At 39.3% G+C, this 16495-nt stretch overlaps 2 protein-coding genes across 2 annotated transcripts; both read right to left on the reverse strand.

Moving 5' to 3' along the window:
* Window positions 1-7600: 7600 nt before the first annotated feature.
* LOC135478165 (toll-like receptor 2) lies at window positions 7601-10045 on the reverse strand. Its single transcript, XM_064758435.1, has one exon. The coding sequence runs from the start codon at window positions 10043-10045 to the stop codon at window positions 7601-7603; it is 2445 nt and encodes an 814-aa protein (XP_064614505.1).
* A 3460-nt stretch (window positions 10046-13505) lies between these two features.
* Window positions 13506-16200, reverse strand: LOC135478166 (toll-like receptor 13). The gene has a single exon (XM_064758437.1). It carries the CDS (start codon window positions 16012-16014, stop codon window positions 13576-13578), a length of 2439 nt encoding a protein of 812 aa, XP_064614507.1. The 5' UTR covers window positions 16015-16200; the 3' UTR covers window positions 13506-13575.
* Window positions 16201-16495: the final 295 nt, after the last annotated feature.

The following is a 16495-nucleotide window of genomic DNA, read 5'->3' on the forward strand; positions in this document are numbered from 1 at the left end:
CTAATATATTTGGGCGCCAAGCTTTTTACAATAGCGGTGTCGAAAGCGAGGCTCGTGCATTGCGTCACCTGATCTGAACTGACTACTTTCGCCCCATGTAAATAACTGCACGTGATGGCGAAAGTACCGAAGTATTGAGTAGTGTGCTGTTTGCAGGCGTGACTGGGTATTATTATCATCTCCGCCCGTGCTCAAGCTGAACCATAGCAAGTAAAATATATTTCCTCACCTACCACTTGATTGTGCATAGCAGAATTCCGAGGGGTTACAGCAATAGTTATCGTGGGTTTCTCACTGTGTTATCGACGCTGGATTACCCAAGGCATAAGCTGATATACGAGAGTATTACCATACCCAGTCGATTAGAATGCAATGACATCTCTTTTATCATATGCCGCACGAAGAGCAGTATACCTGCTTGCCTTGGCGTATGCGACAACTTATTCCAACTCTTTACATGCCGTCTTTCGTGGGCGCCGCCATGTTGAATAACTTAATATTCATTGGCTAATACGTGAGAAAATAGTTATTGATTTTTTTGTGATTTTTAAACTGTTAAAAGAGATTTAGCGTCAAGGAATCTGAAAATACTTATTAAATATCTGATACTCCTCTATCAACAACTATCCCGAAATTGTGAGGGAAATCACTTCACTGATGGCGCCCATCTACACACGAGCCTTGTCTCGTTACCGTGGGATCACGTAGAAAGGCGCGTGATCTCGAATGGGGTTATTGATAGTGAAAATCTGGTGGAAATTGAAGCCACAATTTATAATACTTTACCCTAATTCTTGAGTTAACACGTTATTTAACACTGAGAGAAAACAGTATAAAATTGCTTGGCGCGATTATATTTTTGTTCAGTATAAATCAATACATATAATAAAATACATTAAAATATATTATAAAAGTTTCATTCCATTGAAAAGTAAATAAATAAGTCGATAAAAAATAAACACCCAATTCTTTGTGTGGAGAATGTTACGTTAAAATATTGCAAATCCTTAGTTATGAAATGAATGATTATGCCTACAGTTGCAGATAATTACAGCTAAGCGATACGTTTTGTAAAAACAAATAATTCTAAAGCACTGAAGAAAAACGAGTTCAAATCCATTTTTGGTCTAAGATAATTTATTTTTCGTTTACTTTTTAAATAACATGCTAAGACAACAAGAATTCTATTAGATGTTTCATTGCCGCTGGTTTGAAAAATATGGCATGTATAAAATATGGAGGCGTAACAGGAATATGCGCCAAATAATTTGTACCACCCCGATGGAGAAAAAAAAACTCGTGATTTATGTCGAATCCCGACCTAATTTATCCCGAGTTCTTGATTCACCAGAGAAAATTATGTGGCGGTTCGAGATCAGTGATCAATGGTGTGGCTAGATGCTTTGTGGTGATATTTGAAAACTGATAGTGTTGATCTATTTATTTATATATTTGATTGGTATTTTACGCCGTATTCAAGCATACTGGTAGTGTTTGAAAACTAGGCCTCAATACGCAGTTTTCGAGTTACGTCTTTAGGACTACAGAGTGACGCCCCTTTACAAAATGTCCTCGCCGTTAAACTTCTTGGTACATGAAACTATTTGAGTTAAATAAATGCTCAAGTCGAATATGGTTATTTTTCCTCCGTATATACTTGATACCTAAACCCACCCAGAAGCTTAATCTAATGCTGTTTAATTACAGTTTTCTATAATCTATAAGTTTTGAACATCTACTACTACATGTTTAATTATAGTTTTCTATATAGATACATTGTACCACAATATGATAAATTTTAAACAAAATTAGCAGAATAATCCTACCGTGATCCTCTCCTAATCCTAATCCTAAAGCGACAACGTCACGTCCTTAAACAACGTCACTCTAGTGTCGTATCTCGAAACTTACTCATTCACTTGTGTTGTCGGTTCCCGACTCATATGATGTTTTGTTCAGATCACATGGTATTAGAGACAGCTAGGGGCCTCCGTGGCCAAAGTGGTTAGCGCGCCAGCGCGGCGCAATGGCCCCTGAACCTCTCACCAATGCGCTCGGTTTCAGTTCAAGTCGAACTCATGCAGGCTTCCTCTCCGGCCACACGTGAGAAGGCCGGCCAACAACCTGCGCATGGTCGTGGATTTACTCCGGGCTCTGTCTGGTTTCCGCCCACGATAAAGCCGGACGCCGTCGTATAAGTGAAATGTTCTTCACACTTAGAAAACAGGGATCAGTTTGGGTGCTATAATGAGCCTTAAGGTTCAAGGTTCTTTTCCGAACCCTAGAATGCTATCATTTGTAAAGCCGTTTTCTCATAGGTGCAAAGGTTCAGTAATCAAGTATAGCGTGCTATATCGAACCTTCATCTTGAAAAAAAAAACTCAAACAAATTTCCGACCTTGCACATAATCAAAGTAGAAAGAAAATTTCCATGTAAAATGTCCAAAAATTATGAACAAAGTTTGCATATGTAATCAATATTTAAAAAAGAAAATAACACTATGGCGTGATTCCGTTTGTCTGGTTGCTAATGACGCGGAAAAGGGCACCGCACGATACGTGATTTCCATTTTTCATCATCTGCTCTCATCGGGTTGTTCAAATGTAAGATATTTTCTTTTCAAGAAATGTTAAAGTTGCTTGAAATGTACTGTATTTTGTGTTGAAATTTAAATAAAGTTATGCAAGACTGAATTGCAATGATGTTCTCATCGACAACGACCCCACAACCATTAAGGTCACCTAGCAGAGTGAATCTATGCGTCGAAACAGACATAGATCTAGTGACGGCACTATCTAGAATTTAGTTGGAAAAACGTCTTTGTTAAAATGATTTTTCCCTTCTTACATTTAATTCAGTGTTTAAAAGCAAAATGCATTATATTTTATGGAAACTTTACCGCGTTACATTACTTAGACAAAGTTAACTATTCAATGATCACAGGGGCACAAAGTCAAAAAGTCACTTCGCATTTCAGAAAGCCATCATTTTTTTTTTTACAGAAATATCGCGGGTTCTTGCATTACACGGGAGCTGGGTGCTAATTTCCACTCAACAGCATATCTTTTAACCTAACGGCAGTTTACATTAAACATGCTTGCTACATTAAATGTCTTTTTCATTGAAATTCTACACTGGAAATCGTGTTCCCATTCGCAATAACGTATAATAAAAACAATGGAGAATCTGAAAAGGCCAAGAAAAAAGTGTGACTTTAAAAGCTTGTCGTTTTATTGGCGGTGAAAAGCAGACATTTCAAAGGCCACAGTCCGCGAATGGATGCTAATTTGATCACGGCTGCTCTGTTGTGGCGAATGTAGTGGCGCGTATCCAGAAATGCGACTGTCGCTTATTACAATGTTCTTCTCATCTCTAAGGTGCAACCGTTCCAATGCAGTCAAGATATTTGTAAAATGACAATTATTAAATTACTGCAATTTTTTGGATCCAACCAAATTGCACAGTGGAGTTTCAGATTTTCAACAAAATAAAGGTTTGGGTAGCTTCAATGTATTAAACAACAACAAATCGATCTTAATCTCTAAACAGTGATGGTTTGTATTCACGTCGCTGAAGAAGTGTGTCTTGACTGAAATGAATCCTGTATGGCTTCTTACCGAGTACAAAGGGAATCATACAGGCTAAACAGCCGAGCTGCTAGTACTTTACCCAGAACCATGATTGGTTAGGCCTTAAAACCATGCATACTGTGGCATTCATGTAATTGGAAAATATTTTTTTTTATTTCCCAAGTTAACTAGTACCAGTAGATAAGCGGTGTAGAAATGCCGTTGTCTTACAGATGTGCTAATTTGGGTTGCATTTTACCAAAATTTTCCCATTACAAACTTTTGAGATGGAACTGTTCTAATGCCTATATAGTTAAAATATATCAAGACATCCCGTTTAAACTCATGCATGCTTAAGTTTAATGACAATCAAGTAAATATTTTCATAATTACCCCCAAGTAACTACTTTTCCAGGTATTCAGATTTTGGCCATGTTGCTCCTCATAAAGTAGGCCTACAGCACTGATTTCTATGAAACTTAGCAACACATTTTCCCTCTCATCTAAACTTGCGCGTGCTTAATTTTAATGACAGTTGGATCACAGTTAGGGATGAAATACAGGGTGTCCGGGGAAGTTAACATATCATTTTTTGTGGCACAATACTATATGGCCTCCAAAATGTGCATAAATTAGTAAGTCTATGGATACAGTTAGACCGATATTGGTGACTCCCTGAGTTCCGGTTAAAGATATAAAATCTGCACTGCATCAGTGTCATAAAATTTGCACCCGACATTACATAAGAGTCAGTGACAATTAAAGTTCTGCCTCTTGAATGTTGACCATCTCTGTATTACCAACATTTTCAAAAATGTCCGGCCCATTCTAGCGTGAACGATAAATATCATACATGTCATAAACGTGAACCACTAATACATGTGCATGACTTCATAACTATTGTGTGACTTCATAATTACTGTATGTGACTTCATAACTACTGTATGTGACTTCATAACAAAAAATATTCATAATAATTTATAATTACTTCATAATAAAAATGATTGATATCTTATCAGGAAACTTTCAGTTCCAGGATAACAGCACTCAAATTAATGATATGTATAATGATATTCTGACCTGCCTCAATATGTCAAAACATGTCAGTGACTGAAGATTTTGAAGGACTTACTGTAGTTAAATGTGAATTAACAAATTTTGGCACTGACACTTTTTATCTTCTATTTAATCAAGTTTATCATTCACTTCATGTTTTTATGTTTGTAAAGAACCCAGTCTCAGTTTAATCTAATCTGATTTCTTGTTTCCTTGTTCGGTATTTCATATTTTGTTGAGAAATATTACCTCATGTATATTGCGGTGTATACATATTTGTGGAATTCCTAGACTAAAATCCAGGCATGAAAGTGCCAAAATATCCTTAAAATATTCCCTGAAAACACTTTAAAATTGTGGATTTGGAATGTGTCAAGAGTTTAAACTCAGAAGTGGCCATGGTGTGAATTTGGAGGGCTCTAAACATTTCTAGAGATTTAAGTATTTGTTCCAGCTGGCCGTTTGAGTGCTGCTGCATTTATCTTTTGTAAATCTTTTGTACGTGTAGCTTTAAATCATATATATTTTGGTATTTATATCACTCCCTTAATAAGGGGGCATATGCATGTATCTGCATTTATCATAAATATGACACTCAAATTCATACAAAGTGTGCAAAATGCCCAGAAGTAGTTCACCGTCAGGTTATTTTTTCACATTTTGATCTGCTTTAGGAGTTGTCTGCCCTTGTGCATATTTTCCGGGCCATTGATATTTCAGACTAAGTTTGTGCAAAGCTATTTCAGCTATTATTTGGCATAGGATTCTCAAAATCCATAGATTAGCAGGTTTGTGCTGGACACATTTTGACTTATATGGGATGACATAACTCTGGTATCATTTGGCATATGTTGTTCGCACTTGCCCGTACGACAGTATAAATGTACATCTCGTTTATGATATAGCATACGCAGTATTTTCAAACTTACACAACTCCCTGTGGCCGAGTGGTTTAATTTAAGGTACTCGACTGCCAATTGCCGTAGCCTCCCATCAATCAGGTCCAGGCTATTTGCACACAATTACTCTCAATCTCTTAAAAATATGTTCTTAATGTGTTATACAGTGTGTGCTACTAAAGCCTCCATTTTTAGGTCAAATCTTTAGGTGAAATACCATATGTTGGGAAACTTAATTGATATATACTGTTGTCTATGTATACCAATCTTATGATTGAATCTGACCTAGTTAAAACGTTGACAACTTGCCCTGACCTGACTAATTTACTATAAGACTGTCAGTTACAACTATACATCAATCATTTTCACCACAGATATTAACTACAAGTTGACTTCACTGTTTATTACAATTATGCCTTAGACAAAGTTACTACGGCTGTAACAGAATAAGTACTAGTTTACTTTCAAAGTTACAATGGTATTAAATTTTAATTTTATTTAACGGAGTTAAAGGCATTTAACTTATGTACAAGTGTAATTATGTGCATGGCAGATGTTCCTTGTCAGACTATTTGAATTAAGCTCAAATATGTCTTGTGATTATGTTACAGAAATTATCAGTGGCTTCTATGTTTTCAGTCAAGACGTGTTTGTGTTGAATATAAATTAGTTGTGTTAAATATACATTCTTCTCAGCAACAACAAAAAAGAGACAAAAAAGAGAGGCTTGTTTAGTATAGTATCATGTACATGTATTTTCTGATTGAATATAAAAAGCTGTTCTGTGCAGTACGTGTGATTAAGGCTGGTTTATTGCAGGCCATGGAATTTAAATTATTGATCATGGACCCCAAGTCAGCGCGATAATACAGCGATATATAAATGTATTCATGTTAGCATCCGTGAAAAATATAATATGTGTACCATTTCACTTTTTGAAATCATACAAAGTAAAATGTTATTAGTAGTACTTATTTTCGCAAAGAAATTACGTTGAGTAAAGATCATTGAATTCTTACAGTGTGAATTCCAGAGGTGGCCCATTTAAAGTAACCCTTTGGTTGCATTATTGAACGTCACATTGAATCTTACAGAGACTACACAAAACAATTTTTGGTGCTACAATCTATCTGGAAGCTTTGAAGGGTACCAATATTGAACCTGGAGGTACAGAACGTAACTTTTTCCATTGGTGCTATATTGAACCCTAGCAAGTAGGACCTATACTGACCTAGTGGGTTCCACTGTACATTTAAAGTCTTTTAACCCTCAAGGTTGCACAATTGCACCATTAAAGGTGCTTGTATCGAACCTTTGCGGCGCAACTTGGAACCTTCTATATGTGGTGCAAAATGGAACCATACAAATAAGGTCCTATATGGAACATTAAAGGCTGCCACCTCAAAGGCAAGCCATGGAACCCCTAAAGGCTCTATGGCGGCACCTTCTTTTCTGAGTGTGAATGAGTAAGGTGTAAAACATCAATCAAATTAATAAATAAATGCATTATCCCTCATACACAACTGCTGATCGGCTGTGATCGTGATGGGATTGTCTGTGTCCACACGCCATCAGGCTACAAGAGTTATGGGAAATAAATTCAGGAAGTTTTGTGTAAGCCTATGAGTTAAAGCATTATCCATATATTAAGTCACAAGATTAGTTTACCCCATCAATATATCTGCTTTTCATACACCATAAGTAGCAGTACCCGTGGGATTTTTTAACAATCTTCTACAAATAACGAAGTAAATGTCTGGTATAAGCCACTATCACTTTTTACCACACATTAATAAAAAGTTAACTGAATTCAGTGTAAGAGGTTAACATATGGTTGTAAATTTACAAAATCTTACCATCCATGATTTCATTCCACGCCTGTACAATACGACATACGAGCTATTCTGTCTTCTATTTCTGGTTCCCAAGCCATTTTGTAGGAAATCTTATTAAAATTATTTTATGTCGGCAAACCATTTTTCTTCAAAACATTCGAACTATATAAACATAGTCTTGGTCACCAGTTCTGGCAATTTTTGCATTACACAAAACAAGAAATAGAGCACAAAGACACTTCAGCGCGCCATACCGTCTAGCAGACGGCTCCAGAAGATCCGTTCCTCGCCTGGGTCATCCTCGGGCCACACCAGGAATGTGATGTCTTTCCACAGGCTCAGCAGCGATTTGGACATTTCTGTCACAGGGATTTCTTCCATCATGATCACTATAATGGCGTCTTCAAGGCCGTCTATTACCATGCGCATGCCGGCCATTTGAACTTCAAATTCACACCATTCACTTTTCATGAAAGCTTTGTTGATCACCAAGATGATTTTCCGGCTGCTGTTCATGGCGTCCACAATGCTCTGCTGAATGTTTCCACCGGGGATAAAGTCGCGATCGTGAAGACACAGTGAGAAATTGTTCTCAATTTCCAAAAATTTTCTCAAATCGATGCAAGCCCATCGGTAACTGGTGTAGTTGTACGCCACGAATGCATCATATTTGTATTGCTCGTTGGTCAGTTCTTTATACACGGGACCTCTCCTAAATTTTGTAAGAACCCAATATTTTATATTCCATCTGTAACGATAAGCAAAGATTCCCAGCACAATCACCACGGTGATCAAACAAGAACCAACTATGGAGAAGGTTAACCAAAATTTGCTGACACAGCTCACGTCCATGTTCTTCAGCTGTGACTGGAGGGCACACATTTTCACCACTGTTCCATTCTGTAGGGTGCACGTCAGTGAGCAGAGTTCCTCCACAATGGCTGAACCTTCCAACAGCCAGTGCATAGTGTTCAGAGTATTACATGTGCAGATGAATGGGTTATGGCTTAGCGAAACTCTGCCAACACCACCGGTTTGGAGTGGAAGGTCACTGGCCAACCACTTAATTTCTTTACCAGATAAAGACGAAATAATATTGGATGATAAGTCCGCGAATTTCAGCGAGACTAATTCATAAATACATTCGGGTAAATGGATCAATTTGTTGTTGGCTAGAATCAAATTTTCCAGGCTCTTGAGTGGTTTGAAAATATCTAGGTTGAGTGTTACGAAATTATTACTGGATAGATCCAAGGTTCTTAAGTTTGCTTGATTTTTGAATATGGCGGCAACCGAGTTCTGCTGCAAGCCTGTATTCAATCTACAGTTTTGGGCAACTAACACATCCAGTGATGTAAAATGTGAAAAGAATTTTGGGGACAGAAAACTGCAGTCAAACCCAGATATGTTGAGCACTTTCAAGTTCTCCAGTCCAGACACGACAAAGGTACAGCCATCTACATTGTCATATGAGAGATCAAGAACTTGTAAATGGTGTGCATTTATAAATTTCAGATCTGGTATGCCTTTGGCCGATCCACCCAGGAAACTCGCATTAAGCACTCGCAATGACTGGGGTAAGGTCAACTGCACGGCCAGTCCGTCTGGGAACTCTGGCATATCTTGTTCGGATGAAAAATCAGTCATACCCAAAGTGTATTCTCGACCTGGACTAACACTGAGGTATTCTAATCTCGCGAAACGAGCCAAGCTAACTAAAGATAAGCCATTAGAGGCGATTGACAGGTAGTTTCCGTTCATTCTAAAACTTTCCACGCACTCCGGATAGCGGAATCCAACCAGGACATCTTTCCCGACGTGGATGAGGGCGTTGTCGCTTAGGTCCAGGTGGCGCACACAAATATCCGCCAGGTGAACCGTGTTATTTCGGGTAAGGATTAAGTTTTCTGGATCCCTGAGGCTCCCAGCGCCGGGGTTGCACCCTGAGATTGTAAGGTAGGTCAAATTATGATGGGTGAGGTCAGCAAGTGCGGAGAGTGCCTTGGTAATCCCGTTGGTCTTTAAACTTAAGCTTGTCAAGAATGGAAAATATCTCAGAGTTCCTGCTTCTAAACCCTGACATAGCAGCACTAGTGATTCGATCGGTAAACCTGAGAAGTAAGCCAATGTCTCAGGTCTGAGACTACCGCCAGACTCCCAGAAGTTTACGGAAAGGCTTTTAAGTTGTGACATGCGCATCACCCCTGGACCAAAGGAACCGTCGTCAGGTCCATCAATGCTTAACTCTTTCAACGAGTCAAGGCCACTGAAAATCTCGTTCGGAAAAGGATGATCTAGCCGTTGGCCTGGAATGTTGTCAGCCATATTTAGGATTTCCAGTTGTTCCAGAGGGTGAAATACTGTGGGAGGGTAGGATTTGTATCCCAGTAGCAGCTGGTTGTTTCCCAGGTTTAGAAAAAGGAGCTGCAACAGCCCTCCGAAAGCTGATGGTTCTAACCTCGTGAGTTTGTTCTGGGACAGATCCAGCGAGGTTAACGAATTTAAGTTGACGAAGGAGTCATTGGGTATACTTTGCAGACAATTCCAACTCAAATCGAGACTCGCTGTTGTGGGCGAGATGTTTGTCGGTACAGTCTGGAGTCCGCGGTGACTGAGATCGACATGGTGACTGTTCTTCGCGGCGCAGTAAAGGACGATTGTCAGCAGCAGGGCAGGAACCTTCATAACTCTCTGTCTGCTCTTCGAGAGGCACCTTTCAGAAGAGACTTCTTCTTTTATGGATGAATTGTCCTTTTCTCGTCGTGAAAAACAATGTCATTAAGTGGCTGGAGATTATCTGCACTAAGAGATGAGTGGATAGCCTATGTATATATATACTTATCCGTCTTAAATATACTGAACCGGATGGTGATCCCATAATTTCTTACATGACTTCCTGTTCTGGTGATAAGACTTTTGATAAGAGATTGACACATTTGATAAATACCCCTAAGTGGGGTTAAATACACCCTTTAAGGACTGAAGTAGTGATTATGTAAATACAAAATGAGTGCTGTGTGCTATTTATTCACCCACACGATATCGGGTAACACGTACGTTCAAATGTTTGCTCACATGTGGAAGCCCAAACGACGGCCAAACTCATGAACCTCTGATTTACCGTCTGTGCTTTTTTTCAAAACTAGTTTTAGTTTGGTACACCTGGCCTTTACGGCTGAAACGTGAACAAGAATTCGAGGTACCAGTAAATTCGAGGTAATAATTTAACATATATAGACACTGCAAGAAATGACCGATGCCAAATTTTAACTTCTACGAAGGAGTAACAAGGATCTTAAAGACTCCAAGTAGAAACAAAGTTCCTCCCGGGAATATGTTTGATAGAATTACGTAAGCTCTAATAGATACCGGGTTTACGTGTAATCAGTGTTATATAACAAATACCGTGAGTCGTAAGCAAACTACTTACGTAGAGTAACAGTGGAATGACAAATTTCACTTTTTACCTCAGTACATATCTTAATTCTTTCGTACGTATATTTATATCCAAGTTTTCTGCTGAAAAATACCTGCTTAAGTGATGGACTGTCAGACTAATAAAAAAATTTAGAGAAACGAAAAAGACAACCATTAGCTAGTCGTGTTGCAATGCAAATTTACGACACGATTTAATAACACCTATGCACGACATATCCTGGCCATTTTAATAATGTAAGTATATCCTCTATATGTAAAACACGGACAGTATATATTTCCCAAGAAATGAAAATTGCAGTTATATATATATTTCTGCATGAAAATTGTGTCATATAACACAAAATTACATTGATTCACATTATTTATTTGTTTGGTTTGTTTTTTTACGCCACACTCCATTATATTTCAATGATACGACGACAGGCAGCATTATGATGGGAGGAAACAGGGCAGAACTATCCACGACCCACGACTATCCGCAGGATGCTGTCAGACCTTTCCACTTACGACCGGAGATTAAGCCAGCATCAGCTGCACTTGAACTCACAACCTCAATGGTGAGTGGCTCTTGGGTCATTGTGCCGCGCTGGCGTGCTAATACCGTCGGCCACAGACGCCCGTGAAACTTATAATGGACATTGAGTTGTCTGTTTTCGGTTTCGGTTTACGCCAGGTATACATCTGTACAAAATCGTCACAAATCATACAATCAGAGAAATACCTACATACATGTTTCGTCTAATTTTATATTCCTTCAATATATTTTGTCCATTTTCTATCTTGAGTGTCGGCTGAACTAGAATTTTGACTCGACAGGTCATTTAAAGGGAAAAAGACAGAATGCTTTTTTTAGTGAGCCTCAAGGAGAAAGGCCTTTAAAACTGTTTCTAAAAGTTTTCTTACATTTTTGTAGATTTCTTCAGAATGTTCCAATTGTAAGGTGGGCTTTATGAACCATACTGCAATTGACAAGGTATACTCTCACCTCAAATAGGCCCAAGGGTTTTAGTATTTTAAAAAAATACTACCTTTTACTCGGGTGTAAAAAAAGAGCTATTTCAGTATTAAAACGTGTGTTAGAGTGAATTGTTATTTCAGCAACACCAGCTATATGTAACATAGAAATCAAACATTTAAAAACTCTCTAAAAAATTTAAAAAAACACAATAAATGACGGTATTTTTATGTACAGTTTTCAGTGGTCCGTCTCGTTAACCATATTTCATTTCTTTTAAGCTTTCCTTCATTTTAATCATATTACCTAAATACAACAATGAAATGTTTTTTCAAAGGATTACTGATAGAAAAGTACTTGGTAGAAAAGTAAAAAAGGATACATAACACAGTATTTTGATACTTCCGTCTAAATTGAATCTGAAAGTGGCACATCCGTTCACGGTCAATAAAATGTCGAAATATTATACACATACATAGCTCTATGAAAAACATCTCTAGGTATATCCGATAACAAGTTTGGTAGGTGTTGCTAACACCATAAGTTACGGTAAAAATGTTTGTATGCATCGTTATTTATAAACCCAAAGCATAGACATAATTATCAACCCAAATCATATATAAGCATACACACCCAAAGCATACATGGGCATACAAACCATGATAAACCCAAAACATATATAGGCATACAAGCCACTATCAACCAACAGCATACATAAGCACCCAGCCCTTTATCACGACGATCGACGATGTGAAAGCGAGGGCCAGATTTTACATACAAGGTCAAGGTAAGTCACGCTTGGTAACAAATGTAAACGGCTATTCAAGGCCCATTCTCAGCACAAATTTGTGGCCAATCGGACCACAATTTACGCCAATGTGTGAACTCGTGTAAGGTAAAATTATATCTAATGGGACAACTATTCATCAAACCTAAACATCGTCAGGAAAATCAAAATCTTCTTAATAATTGGTAAACACGCACGCCGATTGCTTACTTTGAGGAGCGAGAGAATGTACGAAAAATATATTTACAAGGTGTTTGCCTAAAAAAGGTAAAATGTCGAACGCAAACAAATAATACTAGGTCCCTGTTGGAAGAAACCATGGTTTACTATCTTGTGAGCTTCATGAGGTGCCGTGGTCGTTACAGTCGGCACATAGTTTCGTGGAACAGGAAGAATACACTTCGTTTTTACGGCTTCGGTAACCTAATAGTGGAGAGACCAAAGATGAAACCCGGGTCGGGTCATACCACATACTTTGAACAATACTTGTTGAGGCCGCGTTTGTCGCTCAGCACAAAGAGGTTTGGGGTAGGAAGCAGGACTGGTTGGCGTAGTGTCGGTATATTGTAAATCGGTGGGGTGTGTTTTTGACGGCATGACGTTGCATGGTGAGAAGAAGACACAGTATATGTATACTAATGACTCTACATCGTAATATAACTAACAAATTATTAAGTACGATACGACGTAAAACCCAAACCATACATACATATATACATACATACATACATACACACATACACACAGACACACACACACACACACACACACACACACACACACACACACACACACACAAACACCTGGTTTTGTTTTAACAAGGATATAAAACTGCAGAAACACGCTGGAGCAAAAACCTCTTCCATGTGAATGTTCACAACCCATGGTATCTCTGTAGTTAAACTCTGTCAAGATTATCACAATTTTCAACTACATCGATTTAAAGATCAAGGTGGTAACGGTCGGAAGTCGTCTTTCCGTGCCATGAACATTACATACCACACAAAACAGTAATGCATACAGCCCAAAAACTCTTCAGCGAGCCATCCCATCCAGCAGACGGCTCCAGAAGATCCGTTCATCGCCTGGGTCATCCTCGGGCCACACCAGGAATGTGATGTCTTTCCACAGGCTCAGCAGCGATTTGGACATTTCTGTCACAGGGATTTTTTCCATCATGATCACTATAATGGCGTCTTCACGGCCGTCTCTCACCATGCGCATGCCCGCCATTTGAACTTCAAATTCACACCATTCACTTTTCATGAAAGCTTTGTTGATCACCAAGATGATTTTCCGGCTGCTGTTCATGGCGTCCACAATGCTCTGCTGAATGTTTCCACCGGGGATAAAGTCGCGATCGTGAAGACACAGTGAGAAATCGTTTTCAATTTCCAAAACTTTTCTCAAATCGATGCAAGCCCATCGGTAACTGGTGTAGTTGTAAGCCACGAATGCATCATATTTGTATTGCTCGTTGGTCAGCTCTTTATACACAGGGCCCCTCCTAAATTTTGTAAGAACCCAATATTTTATATTCCATCTGTAACGGTAGGCAAAGATTCCCAGCACAATCACCACGGTGATCAAACAAGAACCAACTATGGAGAAGGTTAACCAAAATTTGCTGACACAGCTCACGTCCATGTTCTTCAGCTGTGACTGGAGGGCACACATTTTCACCACTGTTCCATTCTGTAGGGTGCACGTCAGTGAGCAGAGTTCTTCCACAATGGCTGAACCTTCCAACAGCCAGTGCATAGTGTTCAGAGCATTACATGTGCAGATGAATGGGTTATGGCTTAGCGAAACTCTGCCAACTCCACCGGTTTGGAGTGGGAGGTCACTGGCCAACCACTTAATTTCTTTACCAGATAAAGACGAAATAATATTGGATGATAAGTCAACGAATTTCAGCGAGACTAATCCATAAATAGATTCGGGTAAATGGATCAATTTGTTGTTGGCTAGAATCAAATTTTCCAGGCTCTTGAGTGGTTTGAAAATATCTAGGTTGAGTGTTACGAAATTATTACTGGATAGATCCAAGGTTCTTAAGTTTACTTGACTTTTGAATATGGCGGCATCCGAGTTCTGCTGCAAGCCTGTATTCAATCTACAGTTTTGGGCAACTAACACATCCAGTGATGTAAAATGTGAAAAGAATTTAGGAGACAGAAAACTGCAGTCAAACCCAGATATGTTCAGCACTTTCAAGTTCTCCAGTCCAGACATGACAAAGGTACAGCCATCTACATTGTCATATGAGAGATCAAGAACTTGTAAATGGTGTGCATTTATAAATTTCAGATCTGATGTGCCATCTATTGCTCCACCCAGGAAACTCGCATTAAGCACTCGCAATGACTGGGGTAAGGTCAACTGCACGGCCAGTCCGTCTCGGAACTTTGGCATACCTTGTTCCACTGAGAAATGTGTCATACCCAAAGTATATCCTCGACCTGGACTAATATCGAGGTAATCCAATCTGGGGAAACGAAGAAACACCAAGACAGTGAAAAAATCAGTAGCGATGGCTAGGTAGTTTCCGTTCATTCTAAAACTTTCCACGCACTCCGGATAGCGGAATCCAAACAGGACATCTTTCCCGATGTGGATGAGCGCGTTGTCGCTTAGGTCCAAGTGACGCACACAAATATCCGCCAGGTGAACCGTGTTATTTCGGGTAAGGATTAAGTTTTCTGGAACCCTGAGGCTCCCAGTGTTGGGGTTGCACCCTGAGATTGTAAGGTAAGTCAAATTATGATGCCTGAGGCCAGCGAGTGCGGAGAGTGCCTTGGTAATCCCGTTGGTCTTTAAACTTAAGCTTGTCAAGAATGGAAAATATCTCAGAGTTCCTGCTTCTAAACCCTGACATAGCAGCACTAGTGATTCGATCGGTAAATCTGAGAAGTAAGCGAATGTCTCAGGTCTGAGACTACCCCCAGACTCCCAGAAGTTTACGGAAAGGCTTTTAAGTTGTGACAGGTTTCTCACCCCTGGGCCAAAGGAACAGTTCCAAAGTCCATCAATGGTTAAGTCCTTCAACGAGCCAAGGTTGCTAAATATCTCGTCCGGAAATCCTGGCCACTGGTCATAAATGTTGTCAGCCATATTTAGGATTTCCAGTTTTTCCAGAGGGTGAAATACTGTGGGTGGGTAGGATTTGTATCCCAGTAGCAGTTGATTGTTTCCCAGGTTTAGAAAAAGGAGCTGCAACAGCCCTCCGAAAGCTGATGGTTCTAACCTCGTGAGTTTGTTCTGGGACAGATCCAGCGAGGTTAACGAATTTAAGTTGACGAAGGAGTCATTGGGTATACTTTGCAGAAAATTCCAACTCAAGTTGAGACTCTCTGTTGTGGGCGAGATGTTTGTCGGTACGGTCTGGAGTTCGTGGTGACTGAGATCGACATGGTGACTGTTCTTAGCGGCGCAGTAAAGCACGATTGTCAGCAGCAGGGCAGGAGCCTTCATAACTCTCTGTCTGCTCTTCGAGAGGCACCTTCAGAAAAGATTTCTTCTTTTATGGATGAATTGTCCTTATCTCAGTGTTAAGATACAACGATGTCCATACCCTCCTTTCAAATATACTGAACGTGTACGACTGACTTGAGTCCGCCTGTAAGGAGGGGTAAGGACTGAATGCCTCTAAACCACACATGAATGTCTTGACTGTCTGAAATGCATTGAAGCCAGCTTGAAAAAAGAGTAAGGTTTATAGTTTGTCAGGCAGGCTGAGAGAGAACGATATATAGAGCATTAGTATGAGAGCTGTGTCTATATAGTCTAGTATAGTTTGTCAGACAGGCTTTATGTAAACCCCATTGCGCTGAAATGGGATACAGCGATCATTTTTCGCATACCTTCCTGTTTTAGAGTTACTCAATCGGTTAATTACATGCATTATATAAAGGCTGAGAAAGAACGATCTTTATATATAGCATTACTATGAGAG

This window comes from Liolophura sinensis, chromosome 11 (assembly GCF_032854445.1).
Source record: "Liolophura sinensis isolate JHLJ2023 chromosome 11, CUHK_Ljap_v2, whole genome shotgun sequence".
NCBI classification, from domain to species: Eukaryota; Metazoa; Mollusca; class Polyplacophora; order Chitonida; family Chitonidae; genus Liolophura; species Liolophura sinensis.

Excerpts from the sequence above, each read along its gene's own strand:
- LOC135478166 (XM_064758437.1), bottom strand. The coding sequence starts at position 16,014 with ATGAAGGCTCCTGCCCTGCTGCTGACAATCGTGCTTTACTGCGCCGCT.
- LOC135478165 (XM_064758435.1), bottom strand. The coding sequence starts at position 10,045 with ATGAAGGTTCCTGCCCTGCTGCTGACAATCGTCCTTTACTGCGCCGCG.